We start from the raw sequence: 24,013 nt of genomic DNA, 5'->3' as shown, positions 1-24,013 counted from the left end.
ATCAGAATCAGTAACTTTCTTAATGCTAGGTTTGGGCATTTCGCCCTGTAGCCATGACGTGAGCGACATAATTTTACAGTAAAAATAGATGTTAACGGACTGAAATCATTCAAAACTATCCGGTCGCTGATCATTAATGAAACTGATTAATTTTAATTTAGTAACAGTTTTGTGACAGCCGTGAAAATTCCATTGCACATCGCCTTTACGCAATCGAAGTGCATTGTGTAAATCAATTAGGAAAGATTGCACATGTTTAGATAATCGGGAAATTATCGCCAAATCCCGTATTAAACTCGCAAAACTGTCACACAAATATACCGTTTCGGGTCGATGCTCTCATTATTTACTGTTTAGAGTAGGCGGTTTATCGCTTTGCTTACAGGTAGAAGGGTAGTATAAAGCGACGCTCTGATTGGATAATGATAATTAGCAGACGTTATATGGGCGGATACAATCTCTGCTCTTTACATCGCCAATTAATTACTATTTGGGAATTAAGATTTTATCGGCGATGTTGACTTCTCTTTGATCAATCGGGAGAGCGAAATTGGAATATACACGGCGAAGTTTTCGCCCGAATCGCCCTTTAAGATGAGCCCTGTAGAAGGGTAGTATAAAGCGACGCTCTGATTGGATAATGATAATTAGCGGTCGTCATATGGGCGGATACAATCTCTGCTCTTTACATCGCTAAGTAATTACTATTTGGAATTAAGATTTTATCGGCGATGTTGACTTCTCTTTGATCAATCGGAAGAGCGAAATTGGAATATACACGGCGAAGTTTTCGCCTGAATCGCCCTTCCGGATGAGCCCTGTATATATGCATAATTCTGATTAAATTACATACAGAAAAAAACACGAAGACGATCAATAGCAATAACATTTAATGTATGAAAACATGTTTCATATGCAATGATAAAATATAATTTATACATTCAATATATTGACTTGTATTATACAAGAAATTCTGGAACTCGGTTTTATACAGCTCCTCTTTGAGAACAATTTAAAGATTTATTTACGGAAATTAAATATTAATCTTTACTAATTATTAGATGGCAATTAAATATTTGGGAATTACTTTATGTTTTCAATTATGTTTTCAATTAGTTAATATCCACTGACAATTTCACAACAAATAATCATGTTTTTAATTAACACGATCCTTCTATACGCAACGACATAAAGTTTTTAGCACTTCTAATTTCTGTTAATCAGTCGTCAGTCTTTAATCCATTCAGGGAGGCTGTCAAAAATTAAAGAGTTGGACTTAATTTAATTATCATTAAAACTCTGATTAATTAAACATTAATTGAATGTTTGCAAACTTACCTGTCTTTGTAGTTTTACATCAAAGCTATGCACATGCGCTTAAATAAAGATCATTAAAATTTAACGTAAAAAGACGTTATTTTATTAATATTTTGATATCAATCAAATTCATTATTAATTTTACATAAAAGAATTATTTAAAGACATTGATTTAAAACATAATAGTGACGAATCGATCGAAAGTAGGGGCGAGCTGACCATATTAGGGACGAGTTGACTCTTTGAGGACGAGTTGACCAAAAGTAGGGGATGAGTTGACCAAAAATGTGACGAGTTGACCAGAGGACGAGTTGACCAGGGGACGAGTTGACCGGATTGCTTATTTCTAATTTAAACAGTCAGAAGGTTATATTTATTGTAAATGAGCTAGATCTATATTATTATGTAAATGTGTTATTTATGGTTGAAAAAGATAATCATTTTTTCTATTTATATAAAAAACTAACATACCTTTGACTCCAGTTCACTTGCTCAAAAACCACCGTATACCGACAAAGCGTCCGGAAGGTTAAATGTTTATCTAAAACCAAAATTATTTTGAAATACTTCGTAATTTTAGTTAATGAAATAGTTATGTAAGTAACATTAGCGAGAAAAAAGTTTTCCATACATAAAAGTGAACAGTAGTCGAAGATATGTTAGTTTTTTTCTTTATTAAATAGAAGTCTGTTAAAAAAATAGTTCAGTTTTCCGTTTTAAAGCTGTCATTCGGTATTTTATGCACCACTTCCATTTTCACTTGAATACTCAACGATTAATAATTAATCTGAAAACTTGTGTTTGTTTGTAATAGGAAAACCTCACCTCTTATCATTAGGTTGCATTGAAAATGACAGCACCCAACTAGAACTGACACTGAAAATTTTCATTTATACTTCTACGGGGCTCACACTGGCTCAAATAAAACAATAGCCAATATTTTTTACAATAAAATAATAATAGCCAAAAGTTCAGCGGACTATTCACAATTTAGCGATTAACAACATTAGCAGTTGATTAAGTAAACATTACATATAAAACTTTTTTCAGTTTTATAACGTACTCAAATATTGTCCAACAACATTGACCTGGCACTCTTGCATTTGACCCCATAGTCGGTAAATTCCGTAAACGTTATTATCTACTTGTAAATCGATATGAATGTATAATTATATCAGTTGTAAAATGGTCTAAATTATAAATCCCTCTTAGCACAGTACAGTCGTTAAGGGCTTTCACATCAAGTATATTGACGTACACTCGTAGGTTCGAATCCTGGTTCAGCTACTTTTATATTTTTTTCTTTTCTTATTTTTAAAATTGCTATTTCTCTCTTAACTCGTGCAAAACGTTGGATTTTTTTCTGTGTTCTATCTGTGTAGTGTAGTATTTTTAAGTTGTATTATGAAAGCACTGTTCTTTTTATTAATTAAAGATAATGTAATTAAATAAAAAATAAAATTGTATAAAAAATACTACTTAAAAGATATCTTAAAAACCAGATGTAGTAAAACGATGTCAAATTATTTCTCGCAAGTAAATCTCAAAATAAAATTTAAAAAAATGCATGTCCTCATAACGTGCTGTTGGTAAGGTATCGAACCAGGGAACTTCAAATCAGTAGTCAGGCATCTATACCAATACACCACAACTCATTGACTTGTGAAGTAAACAAAATATCGATATATTTGTTAGATACCACTGTTTATCACCTGACCTTTACGGAAATTAATGAAGTGCCAGGTCAATATTGTTGGACAATAAACTGGTACATTTGTGTATATTGATAACTACCTTTTTTTACATAGAACCACAACTTTAATTGTTATTATAGAACAGAATAAAAATGTTATATAATATAGTATAATTACTGTATAACAATAATATTAAAGATTCATTATAACTTTACATAATGCTGTTATCAGACAATTTCTTTTGATTGTTCTAATCAAATTTTGTCAGCTATAACCACTGTCAATTTCCACATTTCACACAGAACTGGAGTAGATCTAGGTCATATTAGCCTATAGAAATAACACTTGCAAACTCATTCACAGAATTAAGCCTTTTTTCTGAATAACTTACTGAAAAATGTCATCATCACCAATGAAATACAAATTTTCTGCCATAATAGTCAGGGCTTGAGCGACTTGGGCGAAGAAGTCGCCTTCGGATCAGCGACTTCGCCTAAAACAAACTTCAAAGCGATTTTGAAGTCGCCCGATTTTTTAGTGATCTGTCATACTTTTTACGACGCTAGGTCTGTTAACAATTTATTTACTTCTCAATTACAACCAATTACCGTTAATCCGCTAGTTAAAAACGCGTGTCAACATCAACAAAGTCTAATACACGCCGCAAGGCAAGAGTTCACTATGTAGATCATTCTCATTATGTATTCATGCGATTGACAAATCAGAACACACTAACATACACACTAACATACTGCGGCTATTTGTTGACAATTACACAAAATGGCGACAGATTCAATCAATTTTCGCCGATTGCATGATTAAAGACACCTGCATGTACATAATTGTTGATAATTGTTGAAGTGTTTTGACGAGTAAAGATAAACAATGCCCAACGTCTTAAAGGTGTGAATATGATCGAAAACTCGATTGTTAAAAACCTTTCGGAGCACTAATCTGTTGAAATTAACGATATGTGAAGATTTGTATCTAATATTTTATTAGTACATTGAACTCCGTAAAGTTAACACGCTGATAAAGTTATACAAAATTAAATGTCTCTAAAATTCTGGCTTGTGGGCAAATCGCTTAAGGAAAATTGTAGATGATGACCAGTCTGTAAATCCGTGCTAATGGCAAGTGGCACTGCTCTGCCCTGAATATTGTTACCAACTAAACATACTCACAACATACATGTATGTATGCAAGTTTTCAGGCATATGCCTGAAGCTCTGTTTTTTTTGTGTGACAAATTTCATCATGTTTTACTATAAGATTATGTAGGAAAATGATTATGAATAAAGGTTTTCAGGCTTTTCCAAATTTTCAACTTGCACCCATGTATATGTAAATATTGTGTTTGCTATTGGTATACATTTATGAAAAGTAGATTTATAGTAGAATTGTTTATTTGAGAAGTGTTTCTGATTTCTTTTCTGGTTTGTAAAGTTTCCTAGCTTATAATTCTCCAGATGACGACGCCTTATATGTCTCCCAACTTCTCCCTAAAGTCTCCTCACTTTTCCCTAAATCAGCTGGAGTCACTTCTCCCTAAAATTTTGACCTAGCTCAAGCCCTGATAGTAAAGATTTTTAAACAGAACATAGCTTATTTTCACCTTTAAATAAATATCAAAATTATCGGTGCCGCGAAAATATGTGACAATCAGATTTTTTCCTGTTTTCTGAAGAAATATTCACAATTTTGGTTGTTGTGCAAATAGTTGTTTGGAAGTTAATACTTTTTGAATATTTTATCATTGTTTTTCACTGGTGATTCAGTCAAGCAGCTTAAAAGAAAAAAATTCAAAATTTGCAATTACTGCAATTTACGGTAAATTTTGGGTTGGTCAATATCCAGTTTATCAATTTTAAGACGATTTTTGTGGCTAATTGACGAATATTTGATGGCTTTTATAATACTGGACAATATCTTTAAAGTACTTATACAATTTTACATCTCGCATGTATTTTTATCACCTCGGGCAATATAGTAAGCAGCATGTGACCGATAAAAAGTTGACACTCAATTAAATCCACCCGCTGGTGTTAATTGGGTCTACTGCATTCTTTATCAATTTTTACACCTTATATAAACACTGTTGGAAGTAAAAAATAAGCGCCAGATTTTGTAGCCAAAATGCAAAAATAATCGTCACTCTTATAAGATAATTGCAAATGGCGACTATGGCGACCAACAGCGTGAGCTCTGCTTCTAGTTGTAGAATTCTATTTGAATTCTATTTATTCATTAATTGTTTTTTATTTGATTTTAAATATATATGTGTAGTCTATAGTCGGGCAAGCCAAATCCTGTGCCCGCTTCGTGGTCTCGGCCTTTGACTTCCCCGTAAAATTTTTGTTAATCTCCATACAGAGTTGTTATTTTTACGTAATTTAAAGGTGATGTTTTACAAAGTGGTTATTTACTTTAATAAAGTAACTTTCTATGTTTTTCTGCATAACTTATGTTAATAATTGTTACATCAATTCTTATCGAACAGTGAAATAACAGGTTTATATTTCACTGATATACATGTATTTCTATAAACCACCGAAAAGCATGTAATAAAATATTTATTTACAACTGTCAATTTCCACATTTTACACAGAACTGGAGTAGGTCTGTCATAATTTTATTAGCCTTGCAAACAAGTTCACAGATTGCAAACTTTTTCTGCATAACTTACCGAAAAATGTCATCGTCATAATGGTAAAGATTTTTCAACAGAACATAGCTTATTTTCGCTTTTTTATTTTAATAAAAATATCTGTGTCGGGAAAATATGTGACAATTGAATTTTTCTCTGTTTTCTGCAGAAATATTCACAATTTTGGTTGTTGTGCATATAATTGTTTGGAAGTAAATACTTTTTAAATATTTTATCATTATTTTTCACTGGTGATTCAGTCAAGGAGCTTAAAGCAAAAAAAATAAATTTGCAATTTACGGCAAATTTAGGTTGGTTTATATTCAGTTTATCAATTTTAAGGCGATGTCTCTGGCTAATTGGTGGATATTTGATGGCTATTATAATGTTGGACAATATCTTTAAAGTACTCATACAAATGTACATCTCATATGTAATTTCATCACCTCTGGCGATAGTAATCATAAAAAGTTGACACTCTATTAAATCCACCTACCAGTAGCTGGTGTTAATTGGGTCTACTGCATTCTTATGGAATTTTACACCATATACATGTATAATCACTGTTTGATCGCCAGTTTTTGTAGCCAAAATGCAAAAATAATCGCCAATCTAATAAAATTATGCAAATCGCAACCATGGCAGCCGACAGTGTGAGCCATCGATTTTAATTTGATTTCAATTTAACTTACACACATAATTACATGTTATCTAAGAGCGCTACAGCCCAGCCCCATTCAGACTTTCTGCAAATAATATTAATATGATAATAAATAGGAGGTAGGGTTGAAAACTAACTTTAAGGTATGTTTATATATTAATAAGCTAATTGACGACCTTTTTGATACTGTGTTAACAAAATGCAATAAAGTAAGTGATTTAGTAGTGTTCAACATAAATATCTAAACACTGTTTATGTTTTGTCCGCTATTCAATCAATTTATATGTATAGAAATAAGTACATAATTCTTGATTACTAATATTTGGATTATTATACCCCTTTACCTCTTTATGTTTTTGTGCCCCCACTTTGGGGGGGGCATAAATTTAGATTTACCCTTTTCCGTCCTTCGGTCTGGTCTCTTTTGTGTCGCACGTAACTCAAAAAGTATTTTACCTAGAGTCATGAACCTTAACAGGAATGTTGATCAGCATGTGCAGTTGTGCACCTGGATATTTTCGTGTGGATTTATTCAGAATTTTTAGAGTTATTGCCCTTGACTTAGTAAAAATTTGCAATTTTCAACTTGTGTCGCATGTAACTCAAAAGTATATGACCTACAGTCATGAAACTTAAGGAATGTTGATCAGCATGTGCAGTTGTGCACTTGGGTATTTTCATGTGGATTTATTTAGTATTTTTAGAGTTATTGCCCTTGACTTAGTAAAAATTTGCAATTTTCAACTTATGTCGTATGTAACTCAAAAAGGATTTGACGTAAAGTCATGAAATTTTACAGGAATGTTGATCTGCATGTGTAGTTGTGCATTTGGGTATTTTCGTGTGGCTTTATTAAGTATTTTTATAGTTATTGCCCTTGACTTTGAATTTTTTTGCAATTTTCAACTTGAGTCCCATGTTACTCAAAAAGGATTTGACATAGAGTCATGAAACCTTACGGGAATGTTGCTCAGCATATGTAGTTGTGCACCTTGGGTTTCGCTTGTGGATTTATCCAGTATTTGTAGAGTTATTGCCCTTGACTTAGAAAAAAACGTTTCATTATGTTGTGTTATTTGTTCCTTGAGTTAGAATCAACCAACTTTACAGGAATAATGATCAACATCACTAAATTACAGGAATAATGATCAACATCACTGTGAAGTTATGCACCTGGGACTTTGCATGTGGATTTTTTTCCAGTTTTGTTAAAGTTATTGCCCTTGACTTACAGTAGTATAAATTTGCAATTTTCAGCTTGTTCATGCATAGCTCAAAAAGTATTTGACTTGTTGGCCTGAAAGTTTACAAGAATGTTGGTCAGTATGTGTACTTATGCACCTTGGGGTTTGCTTGTGGATTTATTCAGTATTTGCAAAGTTCTTGCTTGAGGATTTAGCCAGTATTTGTTACTTAGTAAAAGATTTTTAGTTTTCAACTTCTGGCACATGTAGTTAAAAAAAAAATTGACCTAGAGTCATAAGATTGACAGAACAGTGGCGTGTGGGGGCACCCATGTCCTATGGACACATTTCTAGTTTCCATTAAGTGGTTTAGTATTGTCTCTGATTGGATTATCAGCCTTTCACACAAATTAACCGTCAAAGTTTAAAGTGAATACTAGTAACTCTATAAATATTGATGATATACTGATGCCTTCAGACTTTGTGTACTAAACAGAATGTGTTAATCAATGCTAGGTCAATCTGCCATTAATTATTATTGAGAAAAGAGTCTATTTATACTTGATTGGATGTGTGCAAACTTACCAAGTCTTATTTCAATTTTCCAAAATGGTTGAGTTAAATAATTATTATTTTATTTATATATGGATTATTCAAAGTTACAACAAAAAGCCTGAACATAGTATTTTCGGCAGATTATTACTAAAACAATGCATTATAGTAGCATAATTATACTAAATTACTGGAAAACACATGGGCTGTGAGTGACTAATTACACATAAGTATTGACATGCAATAAGTACCAACTTTACATTTAACACACATGCAGCTGATGTACGGAATATTGTGTATTTCTACGATGCAATTACTTGCAGATTTGTAATGTGAGATTTTCTCTCATTTTACCAATTTCAATGTGATTTTGATGAGAAATTGCACAAAGTGCCGCCCAAGAATGATCCCTGTGTAGATATGGTTTACCATAAATCATGAAAGAACTTGTCCTGAAGGCCAAGTGAAAATAACTTAATTAATAAAATACATGAGAAGAATGTACAAAGCAAAACAGAGCACTGTAAATTTTACAATAGTGATAAAAAATATAAAAGATAAGTCCAGGGTCTAAACAAATTTGAAAGTTCTGTAGTTTTTTTTGCAAGTCATTTGCAGAAGTATTTTCACAGCAAGACAACCTTATTCAAAAATCAAAAAGTTGAAGTCTATGTAGCAAAAGTCTTATTTTGTTTACAGTTGCATTATTCTGCCGTCAACCTCCTGATTTTTAGCTCACCTGTCACAAAGTGACAGGGTGAGCTTTTGTGATCGCTTTTCGTCCGGCGTCCGTCCGTCCGGCGTCCGTCCGTCGTCCGTCCGTCGTCCGACCGTTCGTCCGTCCGTCCCTAAACTTTTACTTTAAATGACATCTCCTCATAAACCACTAAGCCAATTTCATCCAAACTTCACAGGAATGTTCCTTTGGTGGTCACCTTTAAAAATTGTTCAAAGAATTTAATTCCATGCAAAACTCTGGTTGCCATGGCAACCGAAAGAAAAAACTTTAAATATCTTCTTTTAAAAAACCATAAGAGCTAGAGCTTAGATATTTGGCATGAAACATCTTCTAGTGAGTGTCTACCAAGTTTGTTCAAATAAAAGCCCTGGGGGTCAAAATTGGCCCCGCCACGGGGGGTCATTGATTTTCCCTATATGCATATAGTAAAAACTTAAAAAATCTTCTTTTAAAGAACCCAAAGAGCTAGAGCTAAGATATTTAGCATGAAACATGTTCTAATGGGTGTCTACCAAGTTTGTTCAAATAAAAGCCCTGGGGTGAAAATTGGCCCCGCCCGGGGGTCATTGATTTTCCCCATATGCATATAGTAAAAACTTAAAAAATCTTCTTTTAAAGAACTCAAAGAGCTAGAGCTTAGATATTTGGCATGAAACATCTTCTAGTGAGTGTCTACCAAGTTTGTTCAAATAAAAGCCCTGGGGTCAAAATTGGCCCCGCCCCGGGGGGTCATTGATTTTCCCTATATGCATATAGTAAAAACTTAAAAAATCTTCTTTTAAAGAACCCAAAGAGCTAGAGCTAAGATATTTAGCATGAAACATGTTCAAATGGGTGTCTACCAAGTTTGTTCAAATAAAAGCCCTGGGGTGAAAATTGGCCCCGCCCCGGGGGTCATTGATTTTCCCTATATGCATATAGTAAAAAACTTAAAAATCTTCTTTTAAAGAACTCAAAGAGCTAGAGCTTAGATATTTGGCATGAAAATCTTCTAGTGTGTGTCTACCAAGTTTGTTCAAATAAAAGCCCTGGGGTCAAAATTGGCTCCGCCCCGGGGGTCATTGATTTTCCCTATATGCATATAGTAAAAACTTAAAAAATCTTCTTTAAAGAACCCAAAGAGCTAGAGCTAAGATATTTAGCATGAAAACATGTTCTATTGGGTGTCTACCAAGTTTGTTCAAATAAAAAGCCCTTGGGTGAAAATTGGCCCCGCCCGGGGGTCATTGATTTTCCCTATAATGCATATAGTAAAAACTTAAAAAATCTTCTTTTAAAGAACTCAAAGAGCTATGGCTAAGATATTGAGCATCAAACATGTTCTAATAGGTGTCTACCAAGTTTGTTCAAATACAAGCCCAGGGGTCAAAATTTTGCCCCGCCCCGGGGGTCAATTGATTTTCTTTATATGTGTTTTAGCAAAAACTTTAAATCTTCTTTGAAAAAACCCAAATAGCTAGAGTTTAGATATTAAGCATGAAACATCTTCTAGTAAGTGTCTTCAAAGTTTGTTCAAATAAAAGCCCTGGGGTCAAAACTGGCCCGGCCCAGGGGTGTTATTGTTTTAACTATATGTGTATTGTAAAAACTTTAAAAAAATCTTCTTTAAAAAGCCCAATGAGCTAGAGCTTAAATGTTTAGCATGAAACATCTTCTTATGGGTGTCTACCAAGTTTGTGCAAATAAAAGCCCTTGGGTTAAATTGGCTCTGCAACTTTGGGGGGGGGGGGTGGGGTTGGGGGGCCTATATACAGGTTGGGGGGGCCTAATACAGTGTGAGCGACCTCAAGGGCCATCATGGCCCTCTTGTTAGTGTTATAGACTGTGTTATGCACAGGATTGTTGGATGAAAATTTTAAATGGTCTTGATAAAAATAAGCATCAGGGACAGTGAGACTGAAAATTAGAATTACAGAATGGGTCGTTATGTTTGGTCAGTAAATAGTGATGTATGGCCCAAGGGAGGGGATACAGAATAAAGTATATAGGTTATATAAAAACAGTACTCATTCTGTCTCAGCATTACATACATTTAATAACAGAATCACTACTTCAGTCAGCTAAAATATGAACAGCCTTGAAAAGTGACAGTGAATTAGGATGATAAAAACAGTGTCAAATAAGTAGCAGTTAAGTACTATTATTGTAATTGATACTATATTTTTATCATATTTGAATCAAGTATCAGTTCTCATTACATAAGTATTTATTATTGTTTGATGATCTCATACCATTTTATATTGAATCAAACATAACAATGAAAAACGATCATCAGTAGATAAATAATCAAATTCTATTCATTTATTTGGAAAAATGATAACAAAATACCAGTACTTCAGGCCAGTCCAAACAATAACTTAAAGTTGATATATGTATAGGATATCGACCGAGTATGAGGTCTTTCTGTTTAGCACTCGAGGTGTTTCATGAAATTCGTGACCAGGTCTTTCCTAAACAGAAAGATCGATGTACATGGCCGATATCCAACTTACACACCGTAAAACTATACTGGCTTGCGCTATGGCTGATCTGAAGCATTTGATGCAAAGCACAAATATTATTTTTTAACACAACGCATATAGAGTTAAGCTTTTATCAACGTTCTTCTTAAATACAATATATATTTTGCTTTTCCCTTTAAAAATAATAAGTATTGCGAATTTTCTAGAAATGTTAAGATGTTTTGGATTAGGTGATTCAAACTCGTAATAAGTATGCTGTGATTACTACTATAGTTTCATAGAGAAGCGTCCATTTTTGTTATATTGTGAACTAAATGACAGAAGAACCACTTACATATCTCTTTACTTTGAAAAATGACGCAATTAATTAAATGTTAAATGTGACCTAACTTTGATATGCTATCCATTATTTTTATTCAAAGATTAAATACAGGGATGCTGGAATAATTGCTTAGTGCATTCATTAAACATTATCTTGTTTCAAAAATGTATCCCGAGTTTGTAAGACAGGAACATCATGTTAATCATTTACATTTTATTTCAATTTTTATTTTTATGCCACCGCAGCATCTGCGATGCGGTGGCATATAGCGATTCACCTGTGTGTGTGTGTGTTTGTGTGTGTGTTTGTGTGTGTGTTATATAGATTATATAGTGAACTTAAAAAATCTTCTTGTGAAAAACCACTAGTCCAATTTCAACCAAACTTGGCAGGATTGTTCCTTGGGTGAAGGGCTTCCAAAGTTGTTCAAAGAATTTCATTCCATATAGAAATCTGGTTGCCATGGCAACCAAAAGGAATTATTAGAATGAATTAAAAAAATCTTCTTGTAAAGACCCAAAAGGCCTAGAGCTTAGATATTTTGCATAAGGCATTGTCTAGTAGACCTCTAACAAGATTGTTCAAATTATAGCCCTGGGGTCAAAATTGGCGCCGCCCCGGGGGGGTCATTGATTTTCACTATGTACATATAGTAAAAACTTAAAATACCTTCTTGTAAAAACCAAAAAGGCCTAGAGCTTAGATTTTTGCATAAGGCATCATCTGGTAGACCCTTACCAAGATTGTTCAAATTATAGCCCTTGGGTCAAAATCGGCCCCGCCCCGGGGTCATTGATTTTCGCTATATGTACATATAGTAAAAACTTAAAACACCTTCTTGTAAAGACCCAAAGGTCTAGAGCTTAGATATTTTGCATAAGGCATTGTCTGGTAGACCTCTACCCAGATTGTGTAATTATAGCCCTGGGGTCAAAATCAGCCATGCCCCAGGGGTCATGGTTTTCCTTATATGTATATAGTTAAAAACTTAAAAAAAATTCTTCTAGCAATTGACAAATGCTACAGGTTAGATATTTTGCATGAAACATTGTGTTGTAAACCTCTAGCAAGATTGTTCAAACTATAGTCCTGGGGTCAAAATTGCCCCCGCCCTGGGGGTCATTGATTACAATATATACATATAGTAAAAAATAAAAAAAATCTTTATTGTCTGAAGGTACAAAGGCTTAGAGCTTTAATATTTGTTAAATAATATCATCTAAAGGTACTCTACCAAAGTTGTTCAAATGTTGCCTCTTGTCTTCTCTAAATTTACAAAGGATAGAGTTAAGATATTTTGCATGAAAACATTGTGTAGTGGACCTCTAGCAAGATTGTTCAAATTATAGCCCTGGGGTCAAAATTGGTTCCGCCCCGGGGGTCATTGATTTTCATTATGTACATATAGTGAAAAAAAAATTTTGTCTGAAGGTTCAAGGCATAGAGCTTTGATGTTTGATATATAATATCATCTATAAGTCCTCTACCAAAGTTGTTCAAATGTCAAAAATTGGCCCTGCCCAGGGGCAGTGATTCTCATTATGTTCACGTAGTAAAAACAGAAAATAAAACAAATGTTTTCTGAATGGGAGAAAGCTATAGCTTAGATACAATGTATTTGACTTGAAATGTTGTTTGGTGGACCTGTATCAAGATTGTTATTAAACCCTTGGGTCAAAATTATGCCTTGCCCAAGAGGACAGTGACCTACTTTCTTGTCCTTTGATGTACAGCAATGACATTTTGACCATGTGCACAGTTTTAGTTGTAAAATTGAACTTTGACCTAGATTTTGATGATGTGACCTACTTTCTTGTCCTTTGATGTACAGCTATGAAATTTGAAACATGCGGTGGCATAGCATTTTTCTCAAATGCAATCTTGTTTTTATTTCGTTTCACATTTTCTTTGCCTGTGCATAGGCAGGTCTATTTTTTCACGTGTTTTTCATGACCGGGTCTGTCTGACTTGAACAGACCTGTGCACATGCAAAAGATAGACCTCATAATGGACTTTCTTTTGTTAAACAGGTCTATCCGAAAAATATAGACCTGTCACAAACAATAGAGGAGGTGTGTTACTATGTTTACTGTCTTGATTTGATAGTAAATAGGAATTAATGTACACATTTTTTCTATGTTCATTTCCTATATAGTCTGCATCTAAACTTATTTTAACAGTTAAATAATACATTTGTGGTGTGTCTAGGTATGTTTCAACTACATGTAGATTTAATCCAAACTTTATACCACAGGCAGAAGGAAGGGTTATTAGTTGCTACACAATTAATAAATGTATTGCATTTATGTTATCATCTGAAGAAGAATCTCAAATTATTCAACTCTGAATTCATCAATACTTTGATTAACTCATACATGTTGACCTTAATTAACAGGTACATGTACACTTTAATTGACCTTAAGTCAACTAACAACGTACATGTATTTAATGCACAATCTCTATGATAACACCCATACATGGCATTGTAGTAACAGTAGTACTATACTAGAGTTTTAGCCTTCAGTATTTTAAAAGAGCTTATTTGCAATGCTGTTTAGAAGTACAGAACAGCTTTAATCTGTATTACTTATATCTTGCTTTATGAATTATCTGTGATACATTTTGAAATGTCAAGTTATCTACTGTTGAGCATTATCACTGGAAGAAAATTGTATTTTAATCATTTAAAGAATATGATCAGAGCAACTTGATGAAGCATGATAGATTTGATTACTGTATGTTTACCCTCATGATATGAAGGTTACTGGCCAAGGATGAAATCAGTGATAGGCCTACAGCACTTGTCCCCAAACCTTGATTGCTTTGGATCTGCAGGCAAGATGAAAAATCCCAGAAGCCATAATTGATGCGTAAAATAATACTGCCGAAAGCCAATATGTGGAGCTTTGTATTAAAATTTTTGTAGCATTGGATAATGAATGTATCAAAAATTTCTGTTTAATTAAATAAATACATGTTTTATTTTCAGAATATGCAGTTTAAGACTGACAAGACTTATTGTGCTTAAACCTCTAGAAAATGAGCTAACTTCAGTTATAATTGCCATGAAAATGCAGGTAAGATTTAAATATTGCTACAGAGCTGATAGGTGCAACAAATTATCAAAATATATATAAGAAAAGGGCTAGAAATTCATTGTTTTATGCAATTTATATGAAGTATCAAAGGACTGACTTTCTATTCTATTAGATCTACTATAAATATACAAATGTAATTGAACTTTACTTAGACAGGGATGTGTCATTTAAAGATTGTAAAAATATTTACCAGTGTTTTTTCTTTTCATAAGCAGATCCAAGGTAGAAAAATTGGCCCCATTAACATAGCCAGAATATTCTTCCATACTTTTATGACTAAAGCTCACACTTGAAAATTAAAAAACATGAAAATTAAGAAAAATAAGCTGTTTAGTGTTAGGTTAAAACTGTTCTGAGTTATTTCTTATAATCTGATTAATCAAGATACATGCATAAATGAAGTCTGAAACTTTCTTTTATTAAATGATAAAATATTGATATATGTAAATTTTTTCACATATTTAGATAGTATGTTAGCTATTTTCACATGTATAAATCAAGTAAGAAAATGTCTTTTACTATTATGGAAATGTTGCATTGTGAATAGTTATTATTTATAAGCCAGTCCTTTACCAAAATATTGATAAAAAAGTATGATTCATTTCTCATAAGATTTTGATCAATATCGTTTATTTATAGAAGGTTTTTTGTGTTTATTTATGCATTATGCTAATATATTAAGTGGCAAGAGATAATAAAAGCAGTGCATGCTTTAGAATATTTGAACCACACTTATAATATATAATTAATTTTATGACATAATATGCCTGATTAAATAAAGGAGGTTTTTTTAATACATATATGAGCCGCGTCACGACAAAACCAACACTGCGTTTGCGACCAGCATGGATCCAGACCAGCCTGCGCGGATCAGGATCCATGCTGTTCGCTATCAGTTTCTCTACCTGTAATAGGGTTGGTTATTCAACAGCATGGATCCTGATCAGACTGCGCGAATGCGCAGGCTGGTCTGGATCCATGCTGGTTGCAAACGCACTATGTTGGTTTCGTCGTGACGCGGCTCATATGTAATATACTCTGTTCCGTGAAGATGAACAGACTTAAGTATCCATTTGCAAATTTTATTCATCAATTAAAGAATTATCAACCGTGACATTAAGATTTCATGCTTTTTGTCCATTAAATTTGGAAATGATTACTGTATAAACTTTATTTATATTTTATGTTCATTATTAATAAGGAAGTACATGTCTGAATCATAATTTATATTTATTTGTATGCAAAGTGTATGATTTTGTAAATTATATGTAAGATTATGATGTAAAAAAATCCCCTGAAAGCCTCAAATTATGTGTAATGATGTACTGACTATTTGACATAATACAATTTTACATATAGCATTGGCCTGATTAAAGTGGAGTATGTAAATGATATCTTAATCAGATAATCTTTTTACCTGGTTTAAATATGGTAGTCTTATTTTGTAAAGATGTCAGGAATTTGAAGTGTAATAATTAACATCCACAATTGAGGTCAATGTTAAACTTGTTCACAATGACAAAATCTGCTTTCTTATAAAATCCACATGTACTGAATGCATGTGTTTAAAGGTCATCACCTTAGTTTCTATTTTGTATGATTTTAGTACAACATTGTTGAAGGCATCATCTTTCTAAACAATATTCCTCAGACAGTCTATAAGAACAGGTTCAATTGTATTTCATTTCAAAATTTTTTATTAATATTTATGTTTTGTAATAGAGTTCAAAGCGAGTATTGAGATCAAATGAGATAGAGATTCCACGAGGTGACACTGCCGACGTACAGCTGGATCTGTCGTTCATGTTGCAGGTAAAAAATACATACGGTTCAATCGCGAGGCTAATAGGTTCAATCACGAGGCTAATTAATGGAACAAAAATGAAGTGCCTTATTCATCAGCAGAGTCAAGACTCTCTGAATAGACTCTGTACTGATTGCTGCTTGATTAGGATATTTTTATAAAGTTGGCTGCTGAGTTTTAATAATTTTATGTTGAAACCTCTTTGTTGGCCTGCTTAGATCGTTTGTTAAGTTGAGAGGTAAGTAATCCAGGGTTTGTTGGTTCTATCCACTCTATGACAATAATTGATCTTGTAAGTTTTCACCGCTAATTCAGAAATCATGTGAGATTTATAGTTGGGCACTTGCGAGGAAATTTGTTATTACTGGTTAATAGTTATCCATGATTGCTGACTCGGTAGATTGACCACCAAGATATGAGCAAAAAAGGTGTTTTGAAGTCAGTGTAAAATTTAGCAAAAACAAGCATACTTAATATGTAAACAATGGACAGTTCCAAAGTCAAAACAGGGCAAATTTATAGTTTAAATTTTATCATTAAACTACATATTACAAGTGTTGATATACTGTGCCAGATTTCAAAACTTGTCAGGGCATTGATGTGAAATGGTAAATATTTAACACACTCAAAATTTGAATAATAGGTTCTTCAAAAAGCATGTTGACTTTTAAGTCTTAATGTTTGTTACAAAATTTGCCGTTTACTAGTTGAGAATATGTAATTTTCCTGGGTGAAAACTAGACAGGAGTGCTTGATACTTTGTTTGTATATTGGCCCATGATAAAAAAAAAATTCTTATACACAGCTGCTAAACATGCACTATCAAAGTTTAATCATGCTATGTGAATTTGTGAAAATTTAACTGTCAATAAAGAAAATCAATTACTTTCATATTATAGTGAATTAAATGCAAAACCTGAGGGGTAAAACCCGATCTTTGTTATCACTCAAAGCAATTTTTTACAATAAACATAAACGATCATAATATCACTGTAGCAGTCAGTGATACAATAGAACACTCAGTATGTTCTTAACGGGAGCTTCAATTTTTTTTTACTGATATACGTAAATTCTTTTAAAAATCCCTGGTTATTATTTATAGAAGAGATAATACCTGGAATATGTTGAATAATTAATAAGTTTTATAAACAAGTAAACAATCATGTCAACAAAACTCATATAATACTTAGAATAGGAGTCTAAGGTATATCTTGTTCAAAAAGTTTTTGATTAATTGATTAAAGTGCCAGTCCTTTAAGAAAGTTTGACTGTTCTTGTAATATGTTTTGTTGTTTGTTTGAATGTCCAGTTAAAATAATCTTATATTTATTTCTATCATATAGTATCCTCATTTCCTGAAGAGAGATGGCAACAAACTACAGGTGATGTTACAGAGAAGAAAAAGATATAAAAATCGGCCGATTATTGGATATAAAACATTGGCTGTAGGACAACTTAGTATGGCAGAGGTGCTTTGTTATTTTTTTTTTATTCAATAATTTCAGTTATAAAAATTGATTTGCTTTTATATGCAGACAGGGCTTTTTATCTTCTATAGCATGGGCCTTTATAGGGCTGCTTTCCCAAAGAAAAATTCTTTAAAATCATGCAGTTTCCCCCAAAAATAAAATTTACATTAAGTTTTTCTTCCCCTTTTGCAAATATACCATGTAATTTTCCCCCAAAAGGGCAGGACTGCTTCCCCAACCTGTGAAAAAAAGCCCTGGCAGATCCATTAATGTTTATCATCTGACTTAACTATACCCCTGCAGTTGCTCTCACATCAATCATTTCATCTCCATACTGTCCACTCTATCACTCTATACCCCTTGAAGGATTTTTTCTTCAAATTTTCTAAAGATGTTGTACTGCTGCATAGTCAAATTGTCAGCAACATAACTACTGAGTTGAAATGAAGTCAATTTTAAAACATTTCTAGTATACATTCATACATATGATGCCACACCTACTTTAAGTATAGGAGCATGATTTTGGTCATGTGGCAAATTGTTGGCTAAGTAATAAAATTAGTTATATTGTTATTTGTAGGTATTACAACATACAGATAACAGAGAAATGGCTCTATATACAGATATTAAAGATCATAAAAATGTTGTTGCTAAGGTTACGATGCTCAATATATCCAGTTCTCCTGTAGATCATGAGGAGAATCAGAATGGAAGAAGAAAGATGGCTTCTGATGCAGGTAGGACCGAATATATATATGTCCCTGGTGGTGATTTTGTACTTTACCTTCTAAACCATGCTTGTAAGCTACTTTGTATTCAGCACAGTACAGTTTTCAGTCATCGCATCGTTCATTGGCTTGCTGTCAAATAGTTTGCCGTACTAGTTCCTTCACTTTGGCAAGGAACTAATATTATTTCTGTACATGACAAAGCATAGGCATAAAAAGGATTTCATGATCAATCACATGAAAGTGACTTGCACCATCCAAGTAGCAAACCAGAGTTGCCTGATTCACAGTCCAAGGCTTTGCAATAAAGCTAACCAGACAGTTATTATTCATTGGAAAGTACACTTGATGGGGCCAAGAAAAAGTTTTGTTGCAACTTTTTTTGTATCTGATTAGGCAATTAACATTTTATAGGTTCCTGAGGCAGAGGAAAGGTTGAAATTGTTTCAATTGAATTTTAAGTTAGTATCATTTACATAGCTAATGAAATATTGATGCAGTTTACCAGTGTTATGTGATCCCTAATTTAATTTAATTTATGCATTTGCTCTTTTTCACAATTTTCATAATTGATAGTATCAAATAATGTTTATGATGGTTAACTTTAGAAAATGAATTTGTGTCTGGTTTTTAATTATTTTATAAGTGGAGTTCCTTACAAGTTGTTTGCCCTATTGTTATTCAATGAAACCATTAATTCCATAAAATTCCTTTGAAATGTACACACTAAAACATCATTTACTCTGACAGATCGCTCACCAGATATAGATGTGGACTCTGAAGATGATGAAAATGAAGAAGATCAAGAAAACTGGTCTAATGATGAACTTTCTGACAGTGAACCAATGATGTTAGAAGATGGGCATTCAAGACAGCGAAAAGTCAATAGGTCAAAGGTTAGACCTGCCATGAATAGGGTATTTATAGTTTGATACATATTTTTAAAGTTGAGTGTGGTTTTTTTATACAAAAGCATTAAATTGCAATTCTGGTGTTTGAAAAACACTAAATAATAATTTTAATTATATGTTATTTATGAAGCTTGTTTTGTCTGCATCTGTAATTAATTTTAGCAAAGGCAATCTGAAATGCATTTTTATGTAATGAATTGGACAAAATCTGTTGTGTTAATTTCAGCAAAGAAATTTGAAACAGAAGTTTGTGGCATTGTTGAAAAGATTCAAAATTTCAGAAGAGGTAGGTCATTAAAAACATTTCACAAACCATTTAATTCGAGGGTTGTCAAAGTTTTGAGACTGCATAAATAAAAATCAAACTGCTCATTGCTTACATTTAAAAAAAAAAAAGGTTATTTGAGCAAAATATTAGTGCCCTGGAACATATAATTATTTGTCTCAATTTATCCAAGTTGCATACAGTGGCTGACTCTGATAAGAGGAGATAACTGCCAAGTTATAATAGCAGGAGATTTAAAGGGGGCACAACTGCTAATTTATGAAAAGGGGACATAAGTGCCAGGTTTTGATAATTTTAAGGAGACAAATGACTGATTTAGTGTGGCTGTGTGGCCGAATGCTTAACCCATCTGACTGGTAATCTAAGGATTGCTGACAACGTGGGTTCAAACTCTGTCAGGGGCAAGCTGTTGTTTCCTTGAGCAAGAAACTCAACACTCAATGCTTAGTACTAGTTGGTTCCAGGAACGGATTCGTGAGTGTTTCAATAAGCTTATAGATTCCAAGACAATCAAACTAAAATAACTTTGTATAAACTAAGACTAATTTACAATGACAGAATAACTCCAAATTTTAATAGGGATGCATAACTGCCTCTGCAAGTGGTAATTATGTTCTATATTTGCATGGCATTACAACATTTGTGTATGAATATTAATTTACAATGAACAGGTGCTAGATGTTGGAGCAGATCATGAGATGTTAGGAGATGGTGAAAACCCTGCAGACATTGATGATCTTATAGAAGAACTGGAAGAGTTAAGTGACAGCGAGCCAGAGCTAGATACCATGAGTGTTATGTCAACACCAAAACCTAGATTAAGGTATTTTTTCATTTTACCAACCTATTTTCTGTTCTTTAATCTTGATTATTAACCCTGGTTACCTTTGTCTTAATGTTTAACCTGATGAATTTCTTAACTGAACAAGTTCAGTTTCCAGTTTTGGAACTGTGCATTACCAATTAGGGGATATCGAGATAAAAAATTGGAAGTTGGTCAGTCAACAGTATAGAGCCTGGTCAGACTCAGTGCATGGCGGTACAGGCTAGCCTGGTTCTATACTGGTGGCAAAGACTGATAACTTGGTCCCAGCATAGTTTTGGTTGATATTAGAAAAAAGTATTGTAGGTGTTTGGGTTTTTTTTGGTGTGAAAAATTAAGTACTGCATTTTCTTTTCACTATTTTCTTGTTTGGAAGTTTAAATGAAATTTTAATAAAAATAATTTCAGTGTCTAATTTTAAACAAGAACTTCTGGGACCCTATTGTCATGCTGATGTGAACTTGTATTACTTTATTTGCTTATTTACTAAGCTGTAAATATGTGCAATAAAATATAGCAAATAAATTTTTTTCTTTATCAATGTAAAGCTAGATTTCAGTGAGTATACATATTATCTATGTATAACTTGATAATTTCAGGCCATTTTTCACTGGACAGGGGAGCACTAATGAAATAGATAGACAAAGTTTAACAGTAAGTTCACCATTTACCATCCCTAGTTATATACCACATCGCATGTGTAAAGTTTGATGATCAGTAAGTTTTGTATTGTACCAATACAGACAGAGGATCAGATTTGTGTAGTTATAATTTTATATTATCAGTTGGTAGAAGGTTTTAGTTGTGTTCATACAATTACTGTTACTATTTTACTTTGTTACCTTTGATTAGGTTTGATTATCAAATTTTAAGGATCATTTTATCCAAGTTATACTTTATGACATAAACTTTTGATAAAAAAAATCTTTATCAACATGTGATAAGTGAATGAATAGTTCTGTTATTACATAGAAGAAACGCACACATCAAAAAAACAAATCAAAATAAAAAACTTAACAGAAAAGAAAAGTAACACATACTTTTATCTGTTATGTTCAAATGTTAATGATGGTTATTGAACTTAAATGAAAAATATTTTTTTGAGTTAATAAGGTTGACAGATATCTAATAAGTAGTGATTGGAATAAGACATAGATCTATCTGTCTAAGGCCTAAAAAAAAAATTGTTTTGTTAGGGTAACATGCTCTCAAGGAATAGGTAGGATTTTTTTTTTTTTTTTTTTTTTTCACCAGTACAGTCGAAACTGTCTTAAGCAGCCAGCCAAGGGATGCAGTCATTTTGGCTGCTTAAGACAGGTGGCTGCTGAATGGAGGATCCAGTTTTATCCAAATAAATTATTTATTTCTTTGTAAAATAAATCTGACTTAAGTATAAATAAACCAGTCTGATTCATCATCATCATCATCATCAGTTTTTAACCATTTACAAACGATATGCTATTAATGGTTAAACATGTACACAATCCTTCCAACATATAAAAGCTTTACATGAATGTAACACAGATAAACAAAATGCACTCACGATTTGTATTATGTCAATAATTGAAAGCTATTTATCCCATAAAATAACTCTTCTTGCACAATAATTTAAAATGCGCAATATTTTTTTCACAAAAAAGTATGACAGTTTCTTTTTCTACTTTTAATCAATAGAATATGTGTACACGTCATTAGTGTTGGCACTTCCTTTGATGTTTCGGATTGAAACAGCGGCTAAGGTTTTAAATCAAAAATTTTTGAAAAACCGCTTTACCTTTAGGGGTATTATGGAAAACTTAATGGTTTTTAAAAACAGTGCCCTATTAATTCAGAAATTTTTTTCACACGGACAAGGTTTTTATAAATCTATTATGAAAATTTTTAGAAAATTGGCGATGTAATTCTTTTCATTTTTTTTGGAAACCGCGCCAAATTTTCTAAAGGGGAAAAAACGTTTTTTTTCTCCCTTGAAAATGCTTTTTTTTCTTTCTTTTTTTCTTAAACGGTAAAAAATTGAAAATAAAAAAAAACGTACAGTAATCAAAAAAAAAATTGAAAGTGCGTTAATTTAAAATTTTGAAATTTACCCGGGGAGGCAATTATGAAAACTTTTTAAAATTTGGTTTGGTTAATATTAGCCCCTGAAAAGTATTTTTTTAATCCGTGACCGTGTCATAAAAAAAATGACAGAAGTTTGCTTGGCCGTTTCCCCTGGCTGACCGCAGAAAATTGCCGGCCCGTTTCACCGGGTTGACCGTTTAAGTGACCGCTAAAGTTCGGAACTTTTTAGGTGCTTGCCCGGAAAGCAGGTACCGTTAAAACAGATTAAAAATAGATGTTTTCGGGGGAGCGAAAAGGGGCCTTAATCAGTGCCCCCGATAAGAGGTGCCCCGTTAACAGTGCGATGTATTTTAAAATTTTAGTATGGAAATTTTGAACCCCCCGGGGGCACAATAATTTTTCTATTTTAAAAAGTTTCAGGTGTAAAAATTTTAAAACTCCGGTTTTTGGTGAAGATCACCCCCTTTTACAAATTTGAGTGTATCGCCTTTTGAAACAAAAGGGGGCGAAAAAACCTGTCCCGTACCCAGGCTCATCTGGGGAAATTTTAGGGAGTTTGACTTCCTGGGAAAAAATCTGGCAGAAGGGAAACATCCCAATTTGTTATGCATTTAACATGCATGGCTAACATCTTTACTAGAATAAACAAAATCTATTTATCGCTTTCTCATATTTTTGATAATAATGTGTAAGAAACTTTGATAATAATTTAACTTTATATTTTTATTTCCTCATTTAACGAAGATACATTGGATATTGTTATCCTGTTCTGTTTACAGAAATTTTTTGTATGATCTTCTATGTTGTAATGTCATATTTTATGTGCATATAATTAGCTTATAAAAAAATTTTTTTAAATATCTAAGAATATGAAAATTGTCTGCAAACATTTGTGCACATTATATTTGATCCTAAAATTATTCATTCATTTCTTATTGAAAATTCGACTGAGAAATTATAGAAAATAAAATTTCAAATTACCTCCCTTTATTTTCATGAAAGTTAAACTCGGATATCTTTAAATAATGTTTTTTGGAAATTTACAAATTTTAAAAAATCTTTTAAACTTTGTTATTTATGCATTAAAAAAATTATATTAAAAAATAAGAAACCCTTTTTCCCGACAAATTTTTTTTGTTATTTCATGAGCACATATAACTACCCATATGTCGCATGCCGATCATGAATTTGATTTTAGGATGTTTGACGGCGACAAGCTGTGCAAATTTGGGGATTTTCTACAAAAAATAACAAT

General features: G+C 32.7%; 1 protein-coding gene across 7 annotated transcripts in view; it reads left to right on the top strand.

Annotated features, from left to right (window-relative positions):
• The window catches only part of LOC132729282 (phosphofurin acidic cluster sorting protein 2-like), a 49,573-nt gene that overhangs the window by 3,468 nt on the left and 22,092 nt on the right, over positions 1–24,013 (top strand). For all 7 annotated transcript variants that reach the window (XM_060715002.1, XM_060715004.1, XM_060715003.1 and 4 more), the window contains exons 2-9: positions 14,568–14,655; positions 16,399–16,488; positions 17,824–17,949; positions 18,530–18,686; positions 19,428–19,594; positions 19,815–19,874; positions 20,546–20,697; positions 21,297–21,351. In XM_060715002.1, the coding sequence (XP_060570985.1) occupies positions 14,568–14,655; positions 16,399–16,488; positions 17,824–17,949; positions 18,530–18,686; positions 19,428–19,594; positions 19,815–19,874; positions 20,546–20,697; positions 21,297–21,351 (895 nt within the window). The remainder of the gene's footprint in view (positions 1–14,567; positions 14,656–16,398; positions 16,489–17,823; positions 17,950–18,529; positions 18,687–19,427; positions 19,595–19,814; positions 19,875–20,545; positions 20,698–21,296; positions 21,352–24,013) is intronic.

The sequence above is a fragment of the Ruditapes philippinarum genome, unplaced genomic scaffold, assembly GCF_026571515.1.
Source record: "Ruditapes philippinarum isolate M1 unplaced genomic scaffold, ASM2657151v2 ctg17_1_1_1_1, whole genome shotgun sequence".
NCBI lineage: Eukaryota > Metazoa > Mollusca > Bivalvia > Venerida > Veneridae > Ruditapes > Ruditapes philippinarum.
The sequence above is the reverse complement of the archived record's forward strand: the minus strand, read 5'-3'. Positions and strand labels throughout refer to the sequence as shown.